Source organism: Phycomyces blakesleeanus (genome assembly GCF_001638985.1).
Source record: "Phycomyces blakesleeanus NRRL 1555(-) unplaced genomic scaffold PHYBLscaffold_2, whole genome shotgun sequence".
NCBI classification, from domain to species: domain Eukaryota; kingdom Fungi; phylum Mucoromycota; class Mucoromycetes; order Mucorales; family Phycomycetaceae; genus Phycomyces; species Phycomyces blakesleeanus.
The window spans coordinates 2779724-2796207 of record NW_017265135.1 but is presented as its reverse complement, the minus strand read 5'-3'; the positions used below and the strand labels follow the sequence as shown (position 1 = coordinate 2796207).

The 16484-nt window shown below is 35.7% G+C and overlaps 7 protein-coding genes across 7 annotated transcripts; 4 read left to right on the top strand and 3 right to left on the bottom strand.

Moving 5' to 3' along the window:
* Positions 1-347: 347 nt before the first annotated feature.
* PHYBLDRAFT_58990 (Homeodomain-like DNA binding domain-containing transcription factor) lies at positions 348-1072 on the bottom strand (the record flags this gene model as incomplete). Its single annotated transcript, XM_018440419.1, has 2 exons — positions 348-892; positions 1066-1072. 2 exons carry the CDS (start codon positions 1070-1072, stop codon positions 348-350), a joined length of 552 nt encoding a protein of 183 aa, XP_018297988.1.
* Positions 1073-4844: 3772 nt separating this feature from the next.
* PHYBLDRAFT_75733 (hypothetical protein) lies at positions 4845-5755 on the top strand. The gene has a single exon (XM_018443092.1). It carries the CDS (start codon positions 4913-4915, stop codon positions 5594-5596), a length of 684 nt encoding a protein of 227 aa, XP_018297987.1. The 5' UTR covers positions 4845-4912; the 3' UTR covers positions 5597-5755.
* A 1638-nt stretch (positions 5756-7393) lies between these two features.
* PHYBLDRAFT_162995 (hypothetical protein) lies at positions 7394-8434 on the bottom strand (the record flags this gene model as incomplete). The annotated part of the gene is made up of 5 exons (XM_018434717.1): positions 7394-7751; positions 7839-7906; positions 8033-8160; positions 8253-8263; positions 8319-8434. 5 exons carry the CDS (start codon positions 8432-8434, stop codon positions 7394-7396), a joined length of 681 nt encoding a protein of 226 aa, XP_018297986.1.
* Positions 8435-8643: 209 nt separating this feature from the next.
* On the bottom strand, positions 8644-9367 carry PHYBLDRAFT_139957 (hypothetical protein; the record flags this gene model as incomplete). Its single annotated transcript, XM_018430310.1, has 3 exons — positions 8644-8738; positions 8829-8937; positions 9185-9367. 3 exons carry the CDS (start codon positions 9365-9367, stop codon positions 8644-8646), a joined length of 387 nt encoding a protein of 128 aa, XP_018297985.1.
* A 227-nt stretch (positions 9368-9594) lies between these two features.
* PHYBLDRAFT_121561 (hypothetical protein) lies at positions 9595-11037 on the top strand. Its single transcript, XM_018428812.1, has 3 exons — positions 9595-9614; positions 9922-10478; positions 10737-11037. Exons 2-3 carry the CDS (start codon positions 9927-9929, stop codon positions 10890-10892), a joined length of 708 nt encoding a protein of 235 aa, XP_018297984.1. The 5' UTR covers positions 9595-9614; positions 9922-9926; the 3' UTR covers positions 10893-11037.
* Positions 11038-11826: 789 nt separating this feature from the next.
* PHYBLDRAFT_106023 (hypothetical protein) lies at positions 11827-12846 on the top strand (the record flags this gene model as incomplete). Its single annotated transcript, XM_018427932.1, has 4 exons — positions 11827-11872; positions 11954-12034; positions 12081-12111; positions 12243-12846. 4 exons carry the CDS (start codon positions 11827-11829, stop codon positions 12844-12846), a joined length of 762 nt encoding a protein of 253 aa, XP_018297983.1.
* A 1825-nt stretch (positions 12847-14671) lies between these two features.
* On the top strand, positions 14672-16474 carry PHYBLDRAFT_27674 (secreted aspartyl protease; the record flags this gene model as incomplete). Its single annotated transcript, XM_018439916.1, has 5 exons — positions 14672-14743; positions 14818-15007; positions 15091-15309; positions 15393-16044; positions 16122-16474. Coding segments are annotated over 5 exons (1213 nt in total), but the record flags the coding sequence as incomplete, so codon positions are not given.
* Between the last annotated feature and the right edge of the window lie 10 nt (positions 16475-16484).

The window sequence follows — 16484 nt, the reverse complement described above, 5'->3', positions numbered from 1 at the left end:
AAACATACGCGTCAGAATTGAAGTGTAAAGATGATTATCTACATGAAAGCCATGAAAAAGAAAACAGGATAAAGTGAAATGAAAAATGAGATACTAAAGGTAAGAAGAAGAATAATAATAAAAAGAGGAGGGGGTAAAGCCAGGTATAAGGGAATTGACAGGAAAATAATAATAATAGTAATAGTAGTAATAATAATAATCAAGAAAGCAATTTGGTATTTGGTATTTGGTATTTGGTATTTAGTATTTAGTATTTGGTATTCGATTATTATTATTAGCTTTTTTTTTTTGGTTTTTTCTTTTCTTTTTTTGGTTTTTGAACAATGAATTTTCTTTTAAAGAAACCCCTAGCAACGCGCGATTGAATAGCTGAATAGTGGTGGAAGACGAATTGGTTGAAGACGACCACTGTCGACTAATTGATTCCGTGGCTCTATAGGGATCTGATAATCATTCCTGGATGTTTCTGGAGGGGAGGAGCCTAACCACAACAAGGGCGAGTAATTTGGAGAGGGTGTGGATATCGGAGAAGGTGAAGATGTGCCCGAGTAAGACGAAAGAGTGGGTGGGGATGGAATTGTGTCGTCTAGATAGAGAGATCGTTTGCGAGATTTTCGAATACCCTGAAGAGTCCGATAACGGTTGAAACAGGTTGCCCGTTTGCGATGAGGAAGCTGGTTTGAGATCTGGCCCCATGTCAAGCCATTTGCAACACCTTGGCAGATTATGGAATCTTCAATTTCTGAGAATCGACTTCGGGGCTTGTTGGTAAAAATGACCTGGACTGGTGGGTGGGAGAAATAGTGTAGCAATCTCTTGGGTGACAATGGCGGAGAGAGAAGACGAACTTCTGATGAGGATTCTGACTGTGGTGGATTAAGCATGTCGGCGACTGAGAAATTATTGTTATTATTATTATTTAAAAAAAAAATTAAAAAATTAAAAAATTAAAAAATTAAAAAATTAAAAAATTGAAAAATTGAAAATTAAAAAATTAAAAAAAAATTTAAAAAAAAAATGGATCAGTAAAAGAACAAAGATTTTCGTTTTATTGTGTTGCCTTACTGTTCATGATTGCAAGTAATTTAGAGGAGGGCCTGGTATGTAAAGAAGTGTAAAGAGAGTAAATTTAAGGAGAATAGGAGAAAGGAATAGTGGGATATTTAAAGTAATAACAATAGAAAATAAAAATGAGAGAAAGAGATAGAGAGAAAAGAAAAGAAAAGGGAAAAAGACGTGAATTTTTATAAGATGAGTGGGGATTGTTATTGTTATTGTTTTGTTCTTTAGCTCTTTCTTTATTTCGTCCTTTCTTTATGTCTTTTTTAAATATATAATAATAGATGTTAATAAATAGAATATATTGAGGGATGTTGTGAGCTCTATTGTGTTGTGCTGTAGTGTGATGTGATGTGATATGCTGCAGTTTACTGTGGTGTGCTGTGGTTTAGTGTATAATGCGATGCTATGCGATGCGTTAATTTTTCATTGTTTTCTTCTTCTTGTCTTGAGCTAGATAACATAGAGTATATATATATATATCTGTCTATTGATTTACTTATTCCAAAAAGGGTGACAAAGAGACAAATACCTTTTTAAGAATACACACAATGCAAATAGAATGTATACATATGTGGTCCATTCAGTTGTTTTTTCTTCTTCTCTTATTTTAGTCTATGGTGTATAGTCTTTAAATAAATAAATATTATAATTAAATACTGAAAATATATCCAAACGACATGCAGATTATTGAGTCATATGTCATAGTGTGAATGAAATATAATAAATCAAGGAGGGGAGGTACAAGTTCAATGATAAATCTAAGATCCCTTCAAGCCACCATTAGACATTATGGGAGGTAGATCTCTCTATCTCTATCTCTTATTACATATATCAGACCACAACTGCTACTCCCAGGAGTTAAAATAGAAAATGGTATACCATTATTATATTCTTGATATTGAAACATTTTATACACACAGAATATTATAGGAGAACAATTGAATAACAATACCATGTATCATATAGATATCTACATACACAATTTACTATATTTTTTTAATAAATAACTTCAAATTGCACACACATAATATATATATAGTATATTTATTTATTTATTTTAAAACATCTTGACAAGTAAAAAGGAAATAAAAGCAGGAGAGCTCCAGAACACTTCACAAGATGATAAGGTTTATTTCCACGCACAAAGACTAAATGAAATAGTAATAGAAATTGTTAATACGGTTTAAAGAGCCAAGTAACCGGTAGCCTTTTTTCTTTTTCTTTTTCTTTTTTAAAATAAGAAACATTATAAATAATTGACCAAGAGAAAGAGGGGGGGAGGGGGGGGGGGGGGGGGTATGAGGGATACAAACAGTGTAATGAAGTATGAGGGATATAGAGAGTGTAACAGACCACTTATTCCTCGACATACCAGTATTCAACCAAAAGATAATACAAAAATCTATGCGAGGCTGTCAACTGTATACAATTCTTCTTTCTTTATTTCTGTGGGTCGTGCCACGACATGACACTTGTCTTTATTCAGCCAAAATTATTATTTTCAAATCTCGCTTGATCTGAAGTGGCCTTATCAGGATTATTCATGACCACAAAAACTACCTCTATTTTTGAAACCATTCATTGAGACTTGACACTGGTTACCGCGGAAAAATGATAACCTCAATACTGATACTGATACTGATACTGAATTAAAAAGAAAATAGAGGTTGAATTAATATTAAAACATGATACAAGTCATGAAAACTGTCGAAGCTTTCACGACTAAACCAATGGTATCAAAAGCTATGGCTATGTTTTCTTTACTACATTATACTACATTATACTACATTATATTACAACATACTATGCTATGATATACTATACTATACTATACTATATTACAGTATGATATATAACAGTACAATACACACATGGAAAGTAAAGGCAACACTTATCATTCCATAGCACAAAAAATTGTACCCAAGCTTGATAAATATTTTATTTATAATATAATGGAAACACTGCCGGCACATTAGACTTTGTCACTGGTCAGCCTGTGCCCAGCCCCTTTTTCATAGCTTGTTAAGATCCCCTTATTCTACCCATACTCCCCCCTATCTCACCCCACCCTACTCCTCTCCTCCCTTGCCCTTCTCCCTCTTTCTATTATATATATATATATGTATAGAAGCCCTAGATTACTTTTAATGTATTTTTGCTCATCCGGAAACAAGAAAAGAAGAGAAAATGAGGAATATAATAAAGATAAATAATAAATAAAAAAAGGATGCTCTTATCCAAATATATCTTTATTTATTTATCCAGATTTGAACATTAAATACATGTCAATATCTAATGTCCCTATTTTCTCTTTAAGCTACCATATTAAAATTGACTGCATAATATACTCTATCTTGCCAAAAGTGGGCGGTTTTGGTGGGGGTGGAGACTTTAATTGGAAATTAACCAGGCCATGTTGTAGTATAGATGTGTTAAAAGTAAAAGAAAGAGCGGGTTATACACCCTGACTCGTATTACATACACAAACACACAAGTCCTGGATTTTCTCGATCAAAGGACCCCTCTCTCTCTCTTTTTTTTGTACAAACAACCACCATAACCACAATAACCACCATAACCACAATAACCACCACAACCCCTCCTTGTATAAAGATCTGCATTTCTCTAAATATGGAATACTAAAAACAGTTTAAATCTTTTTACTTTTTACAAGTCTTTCATTCATAGCGATAAAGTACATTGATAGGTGCAACCCCAATAATAACAATGATATTAGTACTTCTTTTTCCTATTCAATTTTAAAAGAAACTATGATATAATGCAGTGAACTATATTATAGCAAAAGATAATATATTAATATATTAATATATCCATATTTCTATATTTGATTTAATGCTACTGTTAAAACCGTGCTTTATTATGATACAAGTCTTTGTAAATAAATAAAAAAAGAAACCTTAAACACAATTAAGCCTTTATTAGTTTCTATTAGTCTTTAGAGAGAGAGAGAAATGAGAGTCAAACTGTTTATTTTTTGCTTTCAAACATATCCAAGAAGATGTATTGAAAATTAAAGACTTGTGATATTATATTACTCAAACTACCCGATAATTATAGTATTAATAAATAATATATATCATCATACAATGAGACAGAGTAAATACCTGTATATATATGTGTATAGAAAATAAGGGTATAAGCCTTGATTTTGTACAATATTCATTAATGTATATAAAGACATAATGTCTCATTATATTTAGCACTGGTATAGTTTATAGTTGTGTCGTCACCAATATCAATCTACCAGCTTCCACAGTGTCGTGTAGCCATTTTTTCGTCTATTTCTTTCCGAGTGGAACGACTGTAAATGACGTTTGGATCTGTTTGTAAAGAAAGACTAAAGAGTGTTGTGTAAAGAATATACTTGTAAAACCAATAGGAATTTATAAATATATATATTCAAACAGCTCAGAAGAGCTCATTCTATACAGTACTTGTCAAAAGTGACGACAGTCAAACGAAAAGAAGGCAGAAAGAAAGAAATTTACATATACCGTAGCTGTCTTCTAACCACATCAGGACTTTGTGTTACTGTCACTGACGAAATAGTCTTTTATTGGAGATTAAGACTATACTCTTTTACTCTTTAGGCTGCTTCGATGATGCTAATAATAATAATGATGATTATTAGCTGTCAAATTCAGACTGAAAAATCTCTTAACTCTTTTTTAGATTATTGTTACCAGGGAACAGAAAAATCATATAAATACTCTCCATCTATTCACCTCGAAAAAAAATATTATCAAATACCCTCCAGTTCTATCTATTTCATCTACTCTTTAATTCGTTATTCAATTAACAACAACACATAATAATAATCATCATCATCATGAAGTTCTCAATCTTTGCTTCTGTTTCTATCCTTGCCGCCGTAGCCCACGCAAAAGTCAGAATCATTAGCCCTGATGCCGACACCGTCTGGAAAGCAGGAGAGTCTGCCACAATCAAATGGAAGTCTGATGGCAAGGACAGCAGTCTCACATGCGATATCCAGTTGCTCAATGGCGATCCCAAAGATGCCGATATTATCGGAACCCTGACCAAAGACGGTGCGCCAAAGTGCTCCGAAAACTCATTCACTGTTGACTCGCTCGATGACTATCCTTCCGGAACCGTATTCATGCGCATCGGCCAAAATTCAAAGCACAAGTGGTCCTACTCTGAAGACTTTAAGTTCAAGGGTGACGGAAGTGCTAGCAGTGGCAGTGCCAGCTCTTCTTCAGGATCAGGCTCGGGATCAGGTTCGGATTCAAAGCCTTCGGGACCTTCTAGCTCTGCTCCCAGCAAAGCTACTCCTACCGATGCTACTTCTACACAGGCTCCCGCTAACAATGGTGGTTCGGGTGAGGCTACTCCTACCGACAGCTGGCTCAACACTTCTCCTGCCGCTACCCCAACCACTCCTCCCCAGACCGAATCAAATACCGCCGAGTCCGACGAGGCAGCCTCAGTCCTGTCCCGCTTCTCCTCGATATCTTCCTCTGTTGCTGCTGCCAGAGCCACTAATCAATAATTAAATAAGAATAGTAATATGTTTTTTAATCATATAATATAATATAATATAATATAATATAATATAATACCAATAAAATTCTGATATTATAATCAAAAATCTATTTTATTTATTTATTTTTTACTTGAATAAATGAATAAATGTATTTCGTCTATCTATATTTTGGTGTAATTTTGCTTTTACTACTGCCATTTCTACTATTACTAATTTAGCAGAAAGTGTCAAACCAAAAGAGGCTCAAGTTTATAGCATCAATTGCTATTATTATCTTTGATTTTAAATGTCCAGATAAAAAACAGACCAAACAAAAAAAGCTTATTTATATTAATATCAATATGCATATATTCAATACAAAAATGTACGTAATGTGTATAGTCTGGATATTGAATACTGGCCTAGAATCTATATTAGTTTGGCGGACATCTCCCATAAAAAGGAACATATGCTTTTTTTAATATTAATCGCGAGCCTTTTTATTTATGTATTTATTTATGTATTTATTTTATCATTAGTACCAATAAACTTTAGTACCTTATTGGAAGCAAACAAGCGAACCAAGTGGCTTATAATACAGATATATGATAAGAATAAAGAAAGAAAAGCAAGTTTTCCCAAGTAGTTGCGACTAGTAAATCAACAATAGCCCGAGATCAAAAGGTTAATAGGTTGATTACAATCCTTCCGATCCTTCCGACCTACAATTTACATATCTTTTTCTTCTTTACTTATTCCCATGCAACATTTATCATTAAATGTATTTTCTGTCCCTACCTTCTGTTTCCACAGAGAGCATGTGTTTTAGCTACTGTATCAGCTTGAGAAAATATATTGACAAGCTTTGAAGAATTAATAGTAATACGAATATCTAATTGTCTTATAACAACAGTAACAGAAGAAGAAGAAGTACTCTGAATTGTAATAAAGAAATATTTTTCTTTTAATAATTAGAGTAAGAAGTATAATATAATTCTGGCTGTTATATAACTTTAGATCAACAATAAGGAAAAACCTGTTGCTTTTAATGCGTACATATCTTTATTAGCAAAAACATAATTATCTTTAAAACGCTTTATAAAATAGATGGTACTTAATAAATTGCAAAATATGAACACGACTTCATTATTTATTTATCCATATTTTTTTTTGAAAAATGTCTAGATGTGGTAGGTATAGCTTTAATTTTGAAACAAAAAGTATATATATATATATTCTACATTCTACATTTTTTTTTTTGGTTTATTTCTCTTAAATATTTCTGTAAACTCACAGAAAATAAAGAATAACAAAGGGTGAACAAGTAAGCAAGTAAGGAAAGTAAAGGTCTTTATGATGGAAATCATGCTAATAATACTATATAAGAAATCGCCACTTTGCTGTAATAAACTGAAATAGATACCAAAAGTGGTATTCTAGTTCTTCCATCATCGTGTGCTACAAAGACTTGATATTTGTGTAAGTATGTATATAAAAAGAAAATAACTCATTTAACATTGAGTGACATCAAACAAAGATCCATGTACAACAAAAACAAATCTTCCTTGTTACATATGAAAGATGCTACGATTTATATATTATTGCTTGCCAAAAAAAAATGAAGAAACGAATATACGTATATAATAGGATTACACAAGCGTTTCATTTTTCATTCTTTGTGTATGTGTGTGTATTTTTTGATTAATAGTAATACGAATAAATTAAAGTGTTATATTATTATTATACTTGTGAAAATTACATGGTGGTTTGTGTAAGAAAAAGAAAGAGAAAAGAAAAAGGACGAGGAAATCAAAGCCAATAAAGTTAAAGCAACATGGCCAAGATGACGGGTGCGCAGACAAGTGCAAGAGTATAGTGCATCTTGGAAGCAGCACCCTCAGCAGGAACACTGACCGAAGCACTTGGGGCAGGTGAAGAGGCAATCTTGGGAGATGCAGAAGAAACAGGGGTAGAGGCATGGCTGACGGCAGAAGAAGGAGCAGAAATTGCAGATGGAGCAGCAACTGAAGCGCGAGAAGATACGGCAGTTGGGACTACAGATGCTGGAAGAGATGGAGCGACGGTAACAGATGCAGATTGAGCAGCAGAACCAGAGCCGGAGCCAGAGGCAATGGGAGTCTTGCCACCAGTTACAACGAAAGAGCCTGAAAAGACATTTTTACTACAAAATTGTAAAAATGTTAGCATTATGCACTTTTGTTTTTGCTCTTGTATGTGTGTATTGTGAGTTTAAGAGCATCAAACTTACGTGGCGCCATTGCTAAGGTAAGAGAACTGGAAGGCATAGCTTTTGGTAGAGTCAAGATCGGCAGGAATCTTTTTATTTTTATAAAGAAAAATTAAAATTGGGTGGTTTAGTAACACAAGTATATTTGAATACAACCATTCATTATATCTAATGTTCCATAAAAGAAGAACAATAGGAAACAATAATATATTTACCACCACAGTAAACTCTTCGTCCGAACCATCTGGAATGGTGAATGAATAAGCAGAATTGACCATGGTAGCTGGGTCGTTTCCAACCAGCAGGTTAACGTCAACCTCAGTATCAACACCATTAAGCCAAGCTGTTGAAAGTTAATAAACAGAACAAAAACAAGACCAAACTATGTATATATATATATATATATATATTTCGTTGGTAAACAGGTTCTCTTACTTAAGGTAGCCCTATTGATCAATCAGTTAAATGTTTTTCTCAACGTTATTCACCCAAGTAACTCACGATTGCCCAGCCTTGTAGACAGTTCCAGGAAGAGGAGCAGTGATATAGAAATCAGTGGTCTGAGCAACAGCCATGGTTGACAAGAAGCAGAGGGCGGCAACGAAAAACGGCTTCATGGTTAGATTGAGAGAAAGACAATAGACAAGGAAAAGAAGTAATATCTTGTTTGGATAAGTCGAATAGTTTTATACGATTCTAAATTGTCGTACAAGATAAAGATATAGGCATACATTATATGTTATATGTGTAGGTACAGGTACAGGTGCAGATATATATAAATACACACATATATAGATTTATATATTTAATAAAAATAAAAGAAAGCCTATTTGGCCATAAATGTTTCTGTTTGACCAACAGAATCAACGGAACCAGCACTCTCACCATCAAATCCAAAGCTTCTATTGTGGGTTATTCTTTCTATTTATTTATTTTTTGTATATAAAAATTAATTAATGTGCCAATCAAATGTGGCACACGCGAAAGACATGATGTCTATCGTTGCTGTACCTGGACGGACAAATGGGATTGTTGCACGCCAGTTTATTGATATCATAATATGCATTGTATTATTTTTGGATTTGTTTCGAATAGTCGGATATGTAACCACAGTAACGAACTAATCATAATACATGCATATGTAACCGAACTCGCTGTTCACAACAAATAAGTATCTTTTATTTTATTATTATTATTATTATTATTATTATTATTATTTTTATTATGTAATTGTGCCTATTATCTGTAATTGCTATACAATTCAATCGCACCCGATGTACACAACACAACACCAGAAATTTGTAAACAAACAAGCAACAAAAAGCTTATTTCTATCAAGGTGAAAGGGTTGGGTCAGGCGCCCATACACGTTTGGTGGATTTGTGAATTGGCATGTTGTCTTTTTTTAAATCTCTTTGTACATCTGCTTTTGGAACAAATTTCGTAGGAACAGGAATGTGGTATGTAGGCAGTTTTTCATATGTCCAAGTGTCTACAACAAGCGGTAGTTTGGGGGTGTCCCAGTGAAGGTAGTTAAATATACTGTCCATGACGAAAGTAAAAAATAAATAAATAAAGAATTTGGCTTTGTGCTTATTTATTTATCTTATACGTGTGTTGAATATATATATATATGTGTGTGTGTATATAGATATACTCATATATATATTTACATTTTTTTTTGTACTTTGGCCGGCCAAATGTAAATGAAAGTCACACGTCACACTTGGAACCCGATCGAGGGTCGCTTTAAGCTACATCCGACCTTTAGGCTTGCCCACCCTCTTTTTCGCTATTGTAGGTACATAGCCATTGGATGAATAGATGAATAACATAGATGGATGGATATAAACGGGGGGATGGATGAGATCAGATCAAATGAGATTAAATGAGATAATTTAATACAAGTCTGGATGGATGAATCCTGGAGCTATAATATAATCAATATATCAATGCAAGATGTGTGGAGACTAAATGAAATGTTCAACATTCTAATGATTTTATCTTTTTTTTTATATTTCATTTTCCATTTATATTTATATTTATATTTAAATAAATAATAATATTACAACAATAATATCAACAACATCAACAATAATAACAGCTACTATGCCGCACGCACCCAGAAACAGCTTCCTCGTTCCCGGCGTTGCCCAGTTCAGTCGCTCGACCACCTTCGCCAAGAAGGCCCTCCACAAGCGTCAGAAGAAGGCTGTCGCTGCCCCTGCCAAGAAGGCTGTCACCGACAAGACTGTCGATGTAAAGGGTGCCAAGAACGGTTCCAAGCGCACTGTTCCTGCCAAGAAGGCCGATCGCTTCTACCCCGCTGAGGATGTTCCCCAGCCCAAGAAGTCCCGCAAGGTCTCCAAGATCGGTGCTCTCCGTGCCACCATCACCCCCGGTACCGTTGTCATCTTGTTGGCCGGTCGTCACCGTGGAAAGCGCGTTGTTGCCTTGAAGCAGCTCGACAGTGGTCTTTTGTTGGTCACTGGTCCCTTCAAGATCAACGGCGTTCCTCTCCGTCGTGTCAACCAGGCTTACGTCCTTGCCACCTCCACTAAGATCGATGTCTCCTCCGTCAAGTTGGATGCCAAGATCAACGACGCCTACTTCAAGAAGGCTGCTGGTGCCAAGGCACAGGGTTTCCTTGAGGGTGCCGAGGTAAGATTAAATATGGGTTTTCTTTTATAGTTTATATGGAGGGCAACGGGGTTGTTTTTCTTAAAAAGAGGGGGAAGAGAAACCATTTATATATGAATTGTATATTTTTGAATTTGGAGGAGGATTTGGACATATATATGCATATTAGCTAAACCTTTTTTTGTTATTTGTGGGGATATTTATTCTAAAATTTTAAATATTAAAACAAAACGATGTGAAACAAAATTTCTAATATGTTCTTAATTAACAATTGAGTAGAAGAAGGCTGCCTTCCCCGCCTCCAAGGCTGCTGACCAGAAGGTCGTTGACAAGGCCATCATTGATGCTGCCGCCAAGACCCCTCTCCTCCGTCAGTACTTGAGCTCCACCTTTGGCTTGTCCAAGGGTCAGTTCCCCCACGCCATGCAGTTCTAAGTTTATCTTTCCATTGTACAGCACTTACTAAAATAAATAAATAAAAAAGTTTGTGAAAGAAAGGAAATCCCATACCTCTTTGATGGAATTGTAGACGAATTGAAATGAATCATTATAATAAACACTATGTAATAAGAATTCAACTACTCGGTTTTTTACTGCATAATTAAATGAGATTGTCGTGCGGCGTGCTTTAAAATACAGCATCATGTTGTATTTATATGAGATCTTTGAGCTCGTGCTCGGTTCTATATTTTATTGTATATCGAGGCGAGTATTTTGTTTTTATCAGATTTATAAAATGGGTTATTGTTGTAAATATATACATAAGCTTAAATTTCAGGGATATAATACTTTTTTATTTTTGTTAAGATAAGCTCAATTTATTCTGTGATTTAATTAATAAAGGCGCCTATTAAAAATCAATTTAGTTGTGTTCAAGTGTTGTGAATTTACGTAAAAGATCATCAATTTGTTTTTGTATTTCGTCTTTTGTCCTGGTGTTATTATTTTTTACTTTCTGATAATAAAATTTCACCACAGCCTTTATACATGTAAAAGCTTAATCAAAAGATCAAGTATGTAACAAAGTAGACGTTAAAAATTATCAAGGTAATCCTCGAACAGGCTATATTCATAAAATATAACAATTTTAAAAAATAAATTATGGAAGCAAATATATCATATATATATATAATTAGCATTTGTGTAATTAAATAGGCGATATCTAAAGTCCAGATAGCGACAATATTCTTGCTCAAAATAAATAAAAAATATAAAAATATAAATTAATTACTTTTAATTTTTTATTATTATTATTTTTTATTACAGTTCTTTAAACTTCCGCGCCTTTTCTCTCCTTTTCTTCATCTACATCATGAGCGACAGTCCCATGCCTACACATTTATCACCACAGCCAAGTGGTGCTCGTACAATGACAGTCGATGGAAAGAGAATTCTTTGCATCGCAGACGCAAGAGGTATAAAATAAAAACCAGATTTTTTAACTATTAATGAGATTCCAAAAAAGAAATATTGTCATCCAAACCATCTTGAATTAGGAAACCTGTCTCAGCTCAATGCTCTCGCACGCGACGCGGATGCTCAGTTCATTATTCACACTGGTGATTTTGGTTTTTATGGTAAAGTTAATGCTTGGTAATCATCACAAAACTCAATAAATTATAGATGGCTCCAGTCTCAGTCGTATCAGTGACAGGTACAACTTTTTATTTTATTTTATCTATTTGTTAAGATGTGAAGATTTATACAAGAAAAAAAATGGTGCCTTGCTTAATCAATATGACCTAAACTTTTCTTTCTTTTTCTCTTCTTACAATTGTTATATAGAACATTGAAACATTTGGTTCAGTACAGTACATTAATTCCTCCTCATGTACGAACTCGATTGAACAGCTCTCCTGTTGAGCAGATACGCAGTACAATTGAGCAATCACCCCAGACGTTATTGTCTGAATTCCCGGCTTACCTTTCGGGTGAACAAAAATTAGATATCCCGGTGTATACTGTTTGGGGAGCATGCGAAGATGTAGCAATTATCGAACGATTTAGATCGGGCGAATACAAGATCCACAATTTGTTTTTGCTTGATGAGGCTACTTCTCACCTGTTGGACATTGGTGGTGTTTCACTCCGATTGTTTGGTTTGGGAGGTGCAGTGGTTCAACACAAATTATTTGACAATGGCGAAGGCACGGACACAATTGCAGGTGGACTGGGAACTATGTGGACAACAGCACTTCAGATTGGAGAACTTGTCGAGACTGCCCAACGTGTATATGCCTGTTCAGAAACCAGGATCCTTGTTACTCATGCCAGTCCAGGCCGAGAAGGCCTTTTAGCCCAGCTTGCATTGGTGCTGAGAGTAAGTGATCTGATAAAGTTATGCGACAATTTTTCTTTTATTTTTGCTTATTTTATTTTATTTTTATGATCATTTCAGGCTGATTTTACTATTTCGGCTGGTCTTCATTTCCGGTATGGAATATCGTACAACGAGTTTGCGTGTCAGCCCGACCAGGAACATTATCGCGAGCGTTTGATTCAATCACAACAAGGATTCTTGCAACTCTGGGATGCTATCAAAGAGCAAGTAGAAAACTATGTGGACGAGCGACAGACAGTATTGTTACAAAATGCCTTGATGGTTGTAAATCGCCTTCCTCCTTCATTGCAGCAGGATTCTGCTGGTCAACTTGAGCTCTCTAGTTCATCTTCGTCATCTGGGCCTGATAGAGATGAGCAGGCTTTTAAGAACATGTGGAATTTCAATCTCCCTGATGCTGCTTTTGGCTGGGTGGTGCTGGATGTCAATCATGGACGTGTCAGTGCAGAGACTCGTTCTCAAGGCTTCAATTTTTCGTATCGTCGCAGTAGTGCTCACATGACAATCGCTTCTCCGTTATTCAATTTGGGCTCAACTAGCCCAGGACCCACCGAAAAACCTAACCAATACAGACAGAGTGAGTGGGAGGATCCTCCTACGGCTGCTAGTCAAACCGATGATGAGTGGAAGGGAGAGATAAAGGAAGATGGAAACGTGGGATACACTTCCGGTGGTTATGGTTCGAACTACAGTCACAAGAACACAAAGAGATCAAGTGTTGTAAGTAAAATAAAAGAAAAGAGAAATAACGTTTTATATCAATTATCAATCGTTTCACTACGCAGCCTGACCTTGTACCAAAACAGCAACGTAGTCTGTATGTGGCGTATGTAGGTGGACTGTCCAACACAACAGTGACGGAGAGTGAGATCAGAACCCTATTCGGACGTGACACAGTAAGACTTTAGTGTTCATTCATTCGTTCATTTCTATCTGACCCGCACCAATCCAAATTCTAACCTTTTTGTGCCTAGGTTACCGCAGTCAAATTTCCCGTCGATCAAACCACCCAACTGCCTAAAGCTCATTGTTATGTTGATTTTGCCCACTCTGTTGCCCTGGAAAACGCATTGGCTATGAACGGAAAGGTAAACAAATAATTAACTAATTACTCAATTAGTCTCTTGACCGCTTTATGTCGTGATATTAACTCGTCAATTAAGCTATTCAAGGACAACAGACTTGTTATAAATCGGCCTACTTCACAGTTTGGTGATGGCAGAGGACGTGGTAGAGGAAGAGGACGGAACAGTTACAGAGCAAGTCCTCGGATGAGTGACAACCGTATGAGTGATTCTTCGCACAGGAACAGAGAGTCTGACATGTAAAAAAAAACAAAAGAAGAAGCACAAGAAGCACAAGAAGCACTAAAAAAGGAAAACCCAGAACCAGAATCAACTCAACTCATACACTCAACTCACAACCAAAACAGGCACACATAAACTCACACATACACACACATATATACATATACACACATCTGCACCTGCACCTACACTTTACACCTGCACTTACACTTACACTTATACACAGAAAGAGAAAGATATATCTATTATATACTATACATATTTTTTTACTATAATTATTTTACGATTTCATAGCCTTTCTCTTTCTATCTATATCATTTTATTTTATTTTATTTTATTCTAGATTTTTTTTATATTATCAATTCACTTTATTTGTCTCAAAAATGCCCTATCAAAAACAAGGGGATACCAAAAAAGCAACTTCTTGGGAGTACACAAATATACGTACACACAAACCAACGCCAAGCAGCGTATGACATCATCCAATCAACTGACTTGCTTGAGAAACTACCTATTTCTTCAGCTATCGTTTCAACTCTCGTCTTCCTTTCTTTTACCTTTACAACCATGAAGTTATTTACTCTTTCTGCTATCATTTCCACCTTTTTGGCTATTGGTGCCGATGCTGCTATCCAAAGGTAGGAAATCAAACACAAATACACAAGATACCAGATGGTAGCAGTAATAATAACATATTCTAAAATAACTCTAGAGTACCTATAAAGAAGACCGTCGAGACTTCCGCTGAGAAACTCCAGCGTTATTCTCACACTGGTGAATACCTCACCCAAAAGTACTTTGGCTCCCAGCGCAGTCAATCCCAGAATGCCCAGCCATTCCAGGTTGATGCCGATGGTCGTGTTGAACATGGTGTACCTTTGTCAAACTATATGAACGCCCAGGTAAAATAAATAATAGTAATTTCTAGGCAACAAAAAAAAAGACTAATCACCCAATATTTTTTTATTTATTTATATTTATATAGTACTATGGTGAAATTGATATCGGAACTCCTCCTCAGACTTTTACTGTTGTTCTTGATACCGGTTCCTCCAACTTATGGGTTCCTTCTTCTGGATGTAGCTCAATTGCCTGTTTCCTTCATCGTCGCTATGAATCCACAAAATCTAGCACCTTCAGTGAGAATGGTACTGATTTTGCTATCCGTTACGGAACTGGTTCTCTTGAAGGTTTCATTAGCCAGGTAAATAATAATTTACAAAATGACGTTGCCCTTTTTTTTCTTTTTTTTCTTTTTTTTCTAACCCTTAAATTTCTTATCATCAGGACACAGTAAACTTTGGCGGCATTGAGCTTGAAAACCAAGGCTTTGCAGAGTCTGTCAAGGAACCCGGATTCACCTTTGCATTTGCCAAGTTTGATGGCATTCTTGGTATGGGTTATGACAACATTGCTGTCCAAAAGGTCGTCCCTCCTTTCTACAACCTCGTCAACCGTGACTTGATTGATGAGCCTGTATTCTCATTCTGGCTCAACGATGCCAACAACGGCGATGAAGCCAACGGTGGCGAACTCGTCCTTGGTGGTGTTGACCCCGCTCACTACGTTGGAGACATCGCATGGTCTCCTGTGGTTCGCAAGGGTTACTGGGAAATCCAATTGGACGACATCAGATTCGATGGTGAACCCCTTGATTTGGATCCTATCAATGCTGCCATTGACACTGGTTCATCTCTCTTGGTCTGCCCCACTGCATTTGCTGACCTTTTGAACAAGGAATTCGGCGCCGAAAAGAACTGGGCTGGACAGTACGTCGTTGACTGTGCCAGAATCCCCGATTTGCCTGAATTCTGCTTTATTTTCAATGGCAAGGACTTCTGCTTGACTGCTGAAGATTATATTCTCCAGATGCAGAACCAATGTATCTCCGGATTTATGGGAATGGATATCCCTGAGCCTGCTGGCCCCATCTGGATTGGTAAGCAAATAATATATTTACTTTGTTTTAATGCTTTTACTCATCATAATTCCTTATTTATCTTTTTTTTTCTTTAGTCGGTGATGTCTTCTTGCGCAAGTTCTATAGCATCTACGATCTTGGTAACGACAGAGTTGGTCTTGCCCTTTCTGCTTAAACTTATAGCCCTAATTCTTCTCTGCATCTAATTAACTTCATAACTTTGTGTAAAACCCCCTTTTCCCTTCTCTGTTTTCTCTAAATAAACCTGTAACTTCTTTTTTATTATTTCTGTTACTTTTTCTGGAACACAAAGGCCAAGTAAATGCCTAAATTTTGATATTAGTTATATGGATAAGCATACCTATACTTATTTTATAGCTGTACAGATTATATATATATATATATATATAAATAAAACACACGCACACGCACACACACACAGATTATCTCAAAATGGC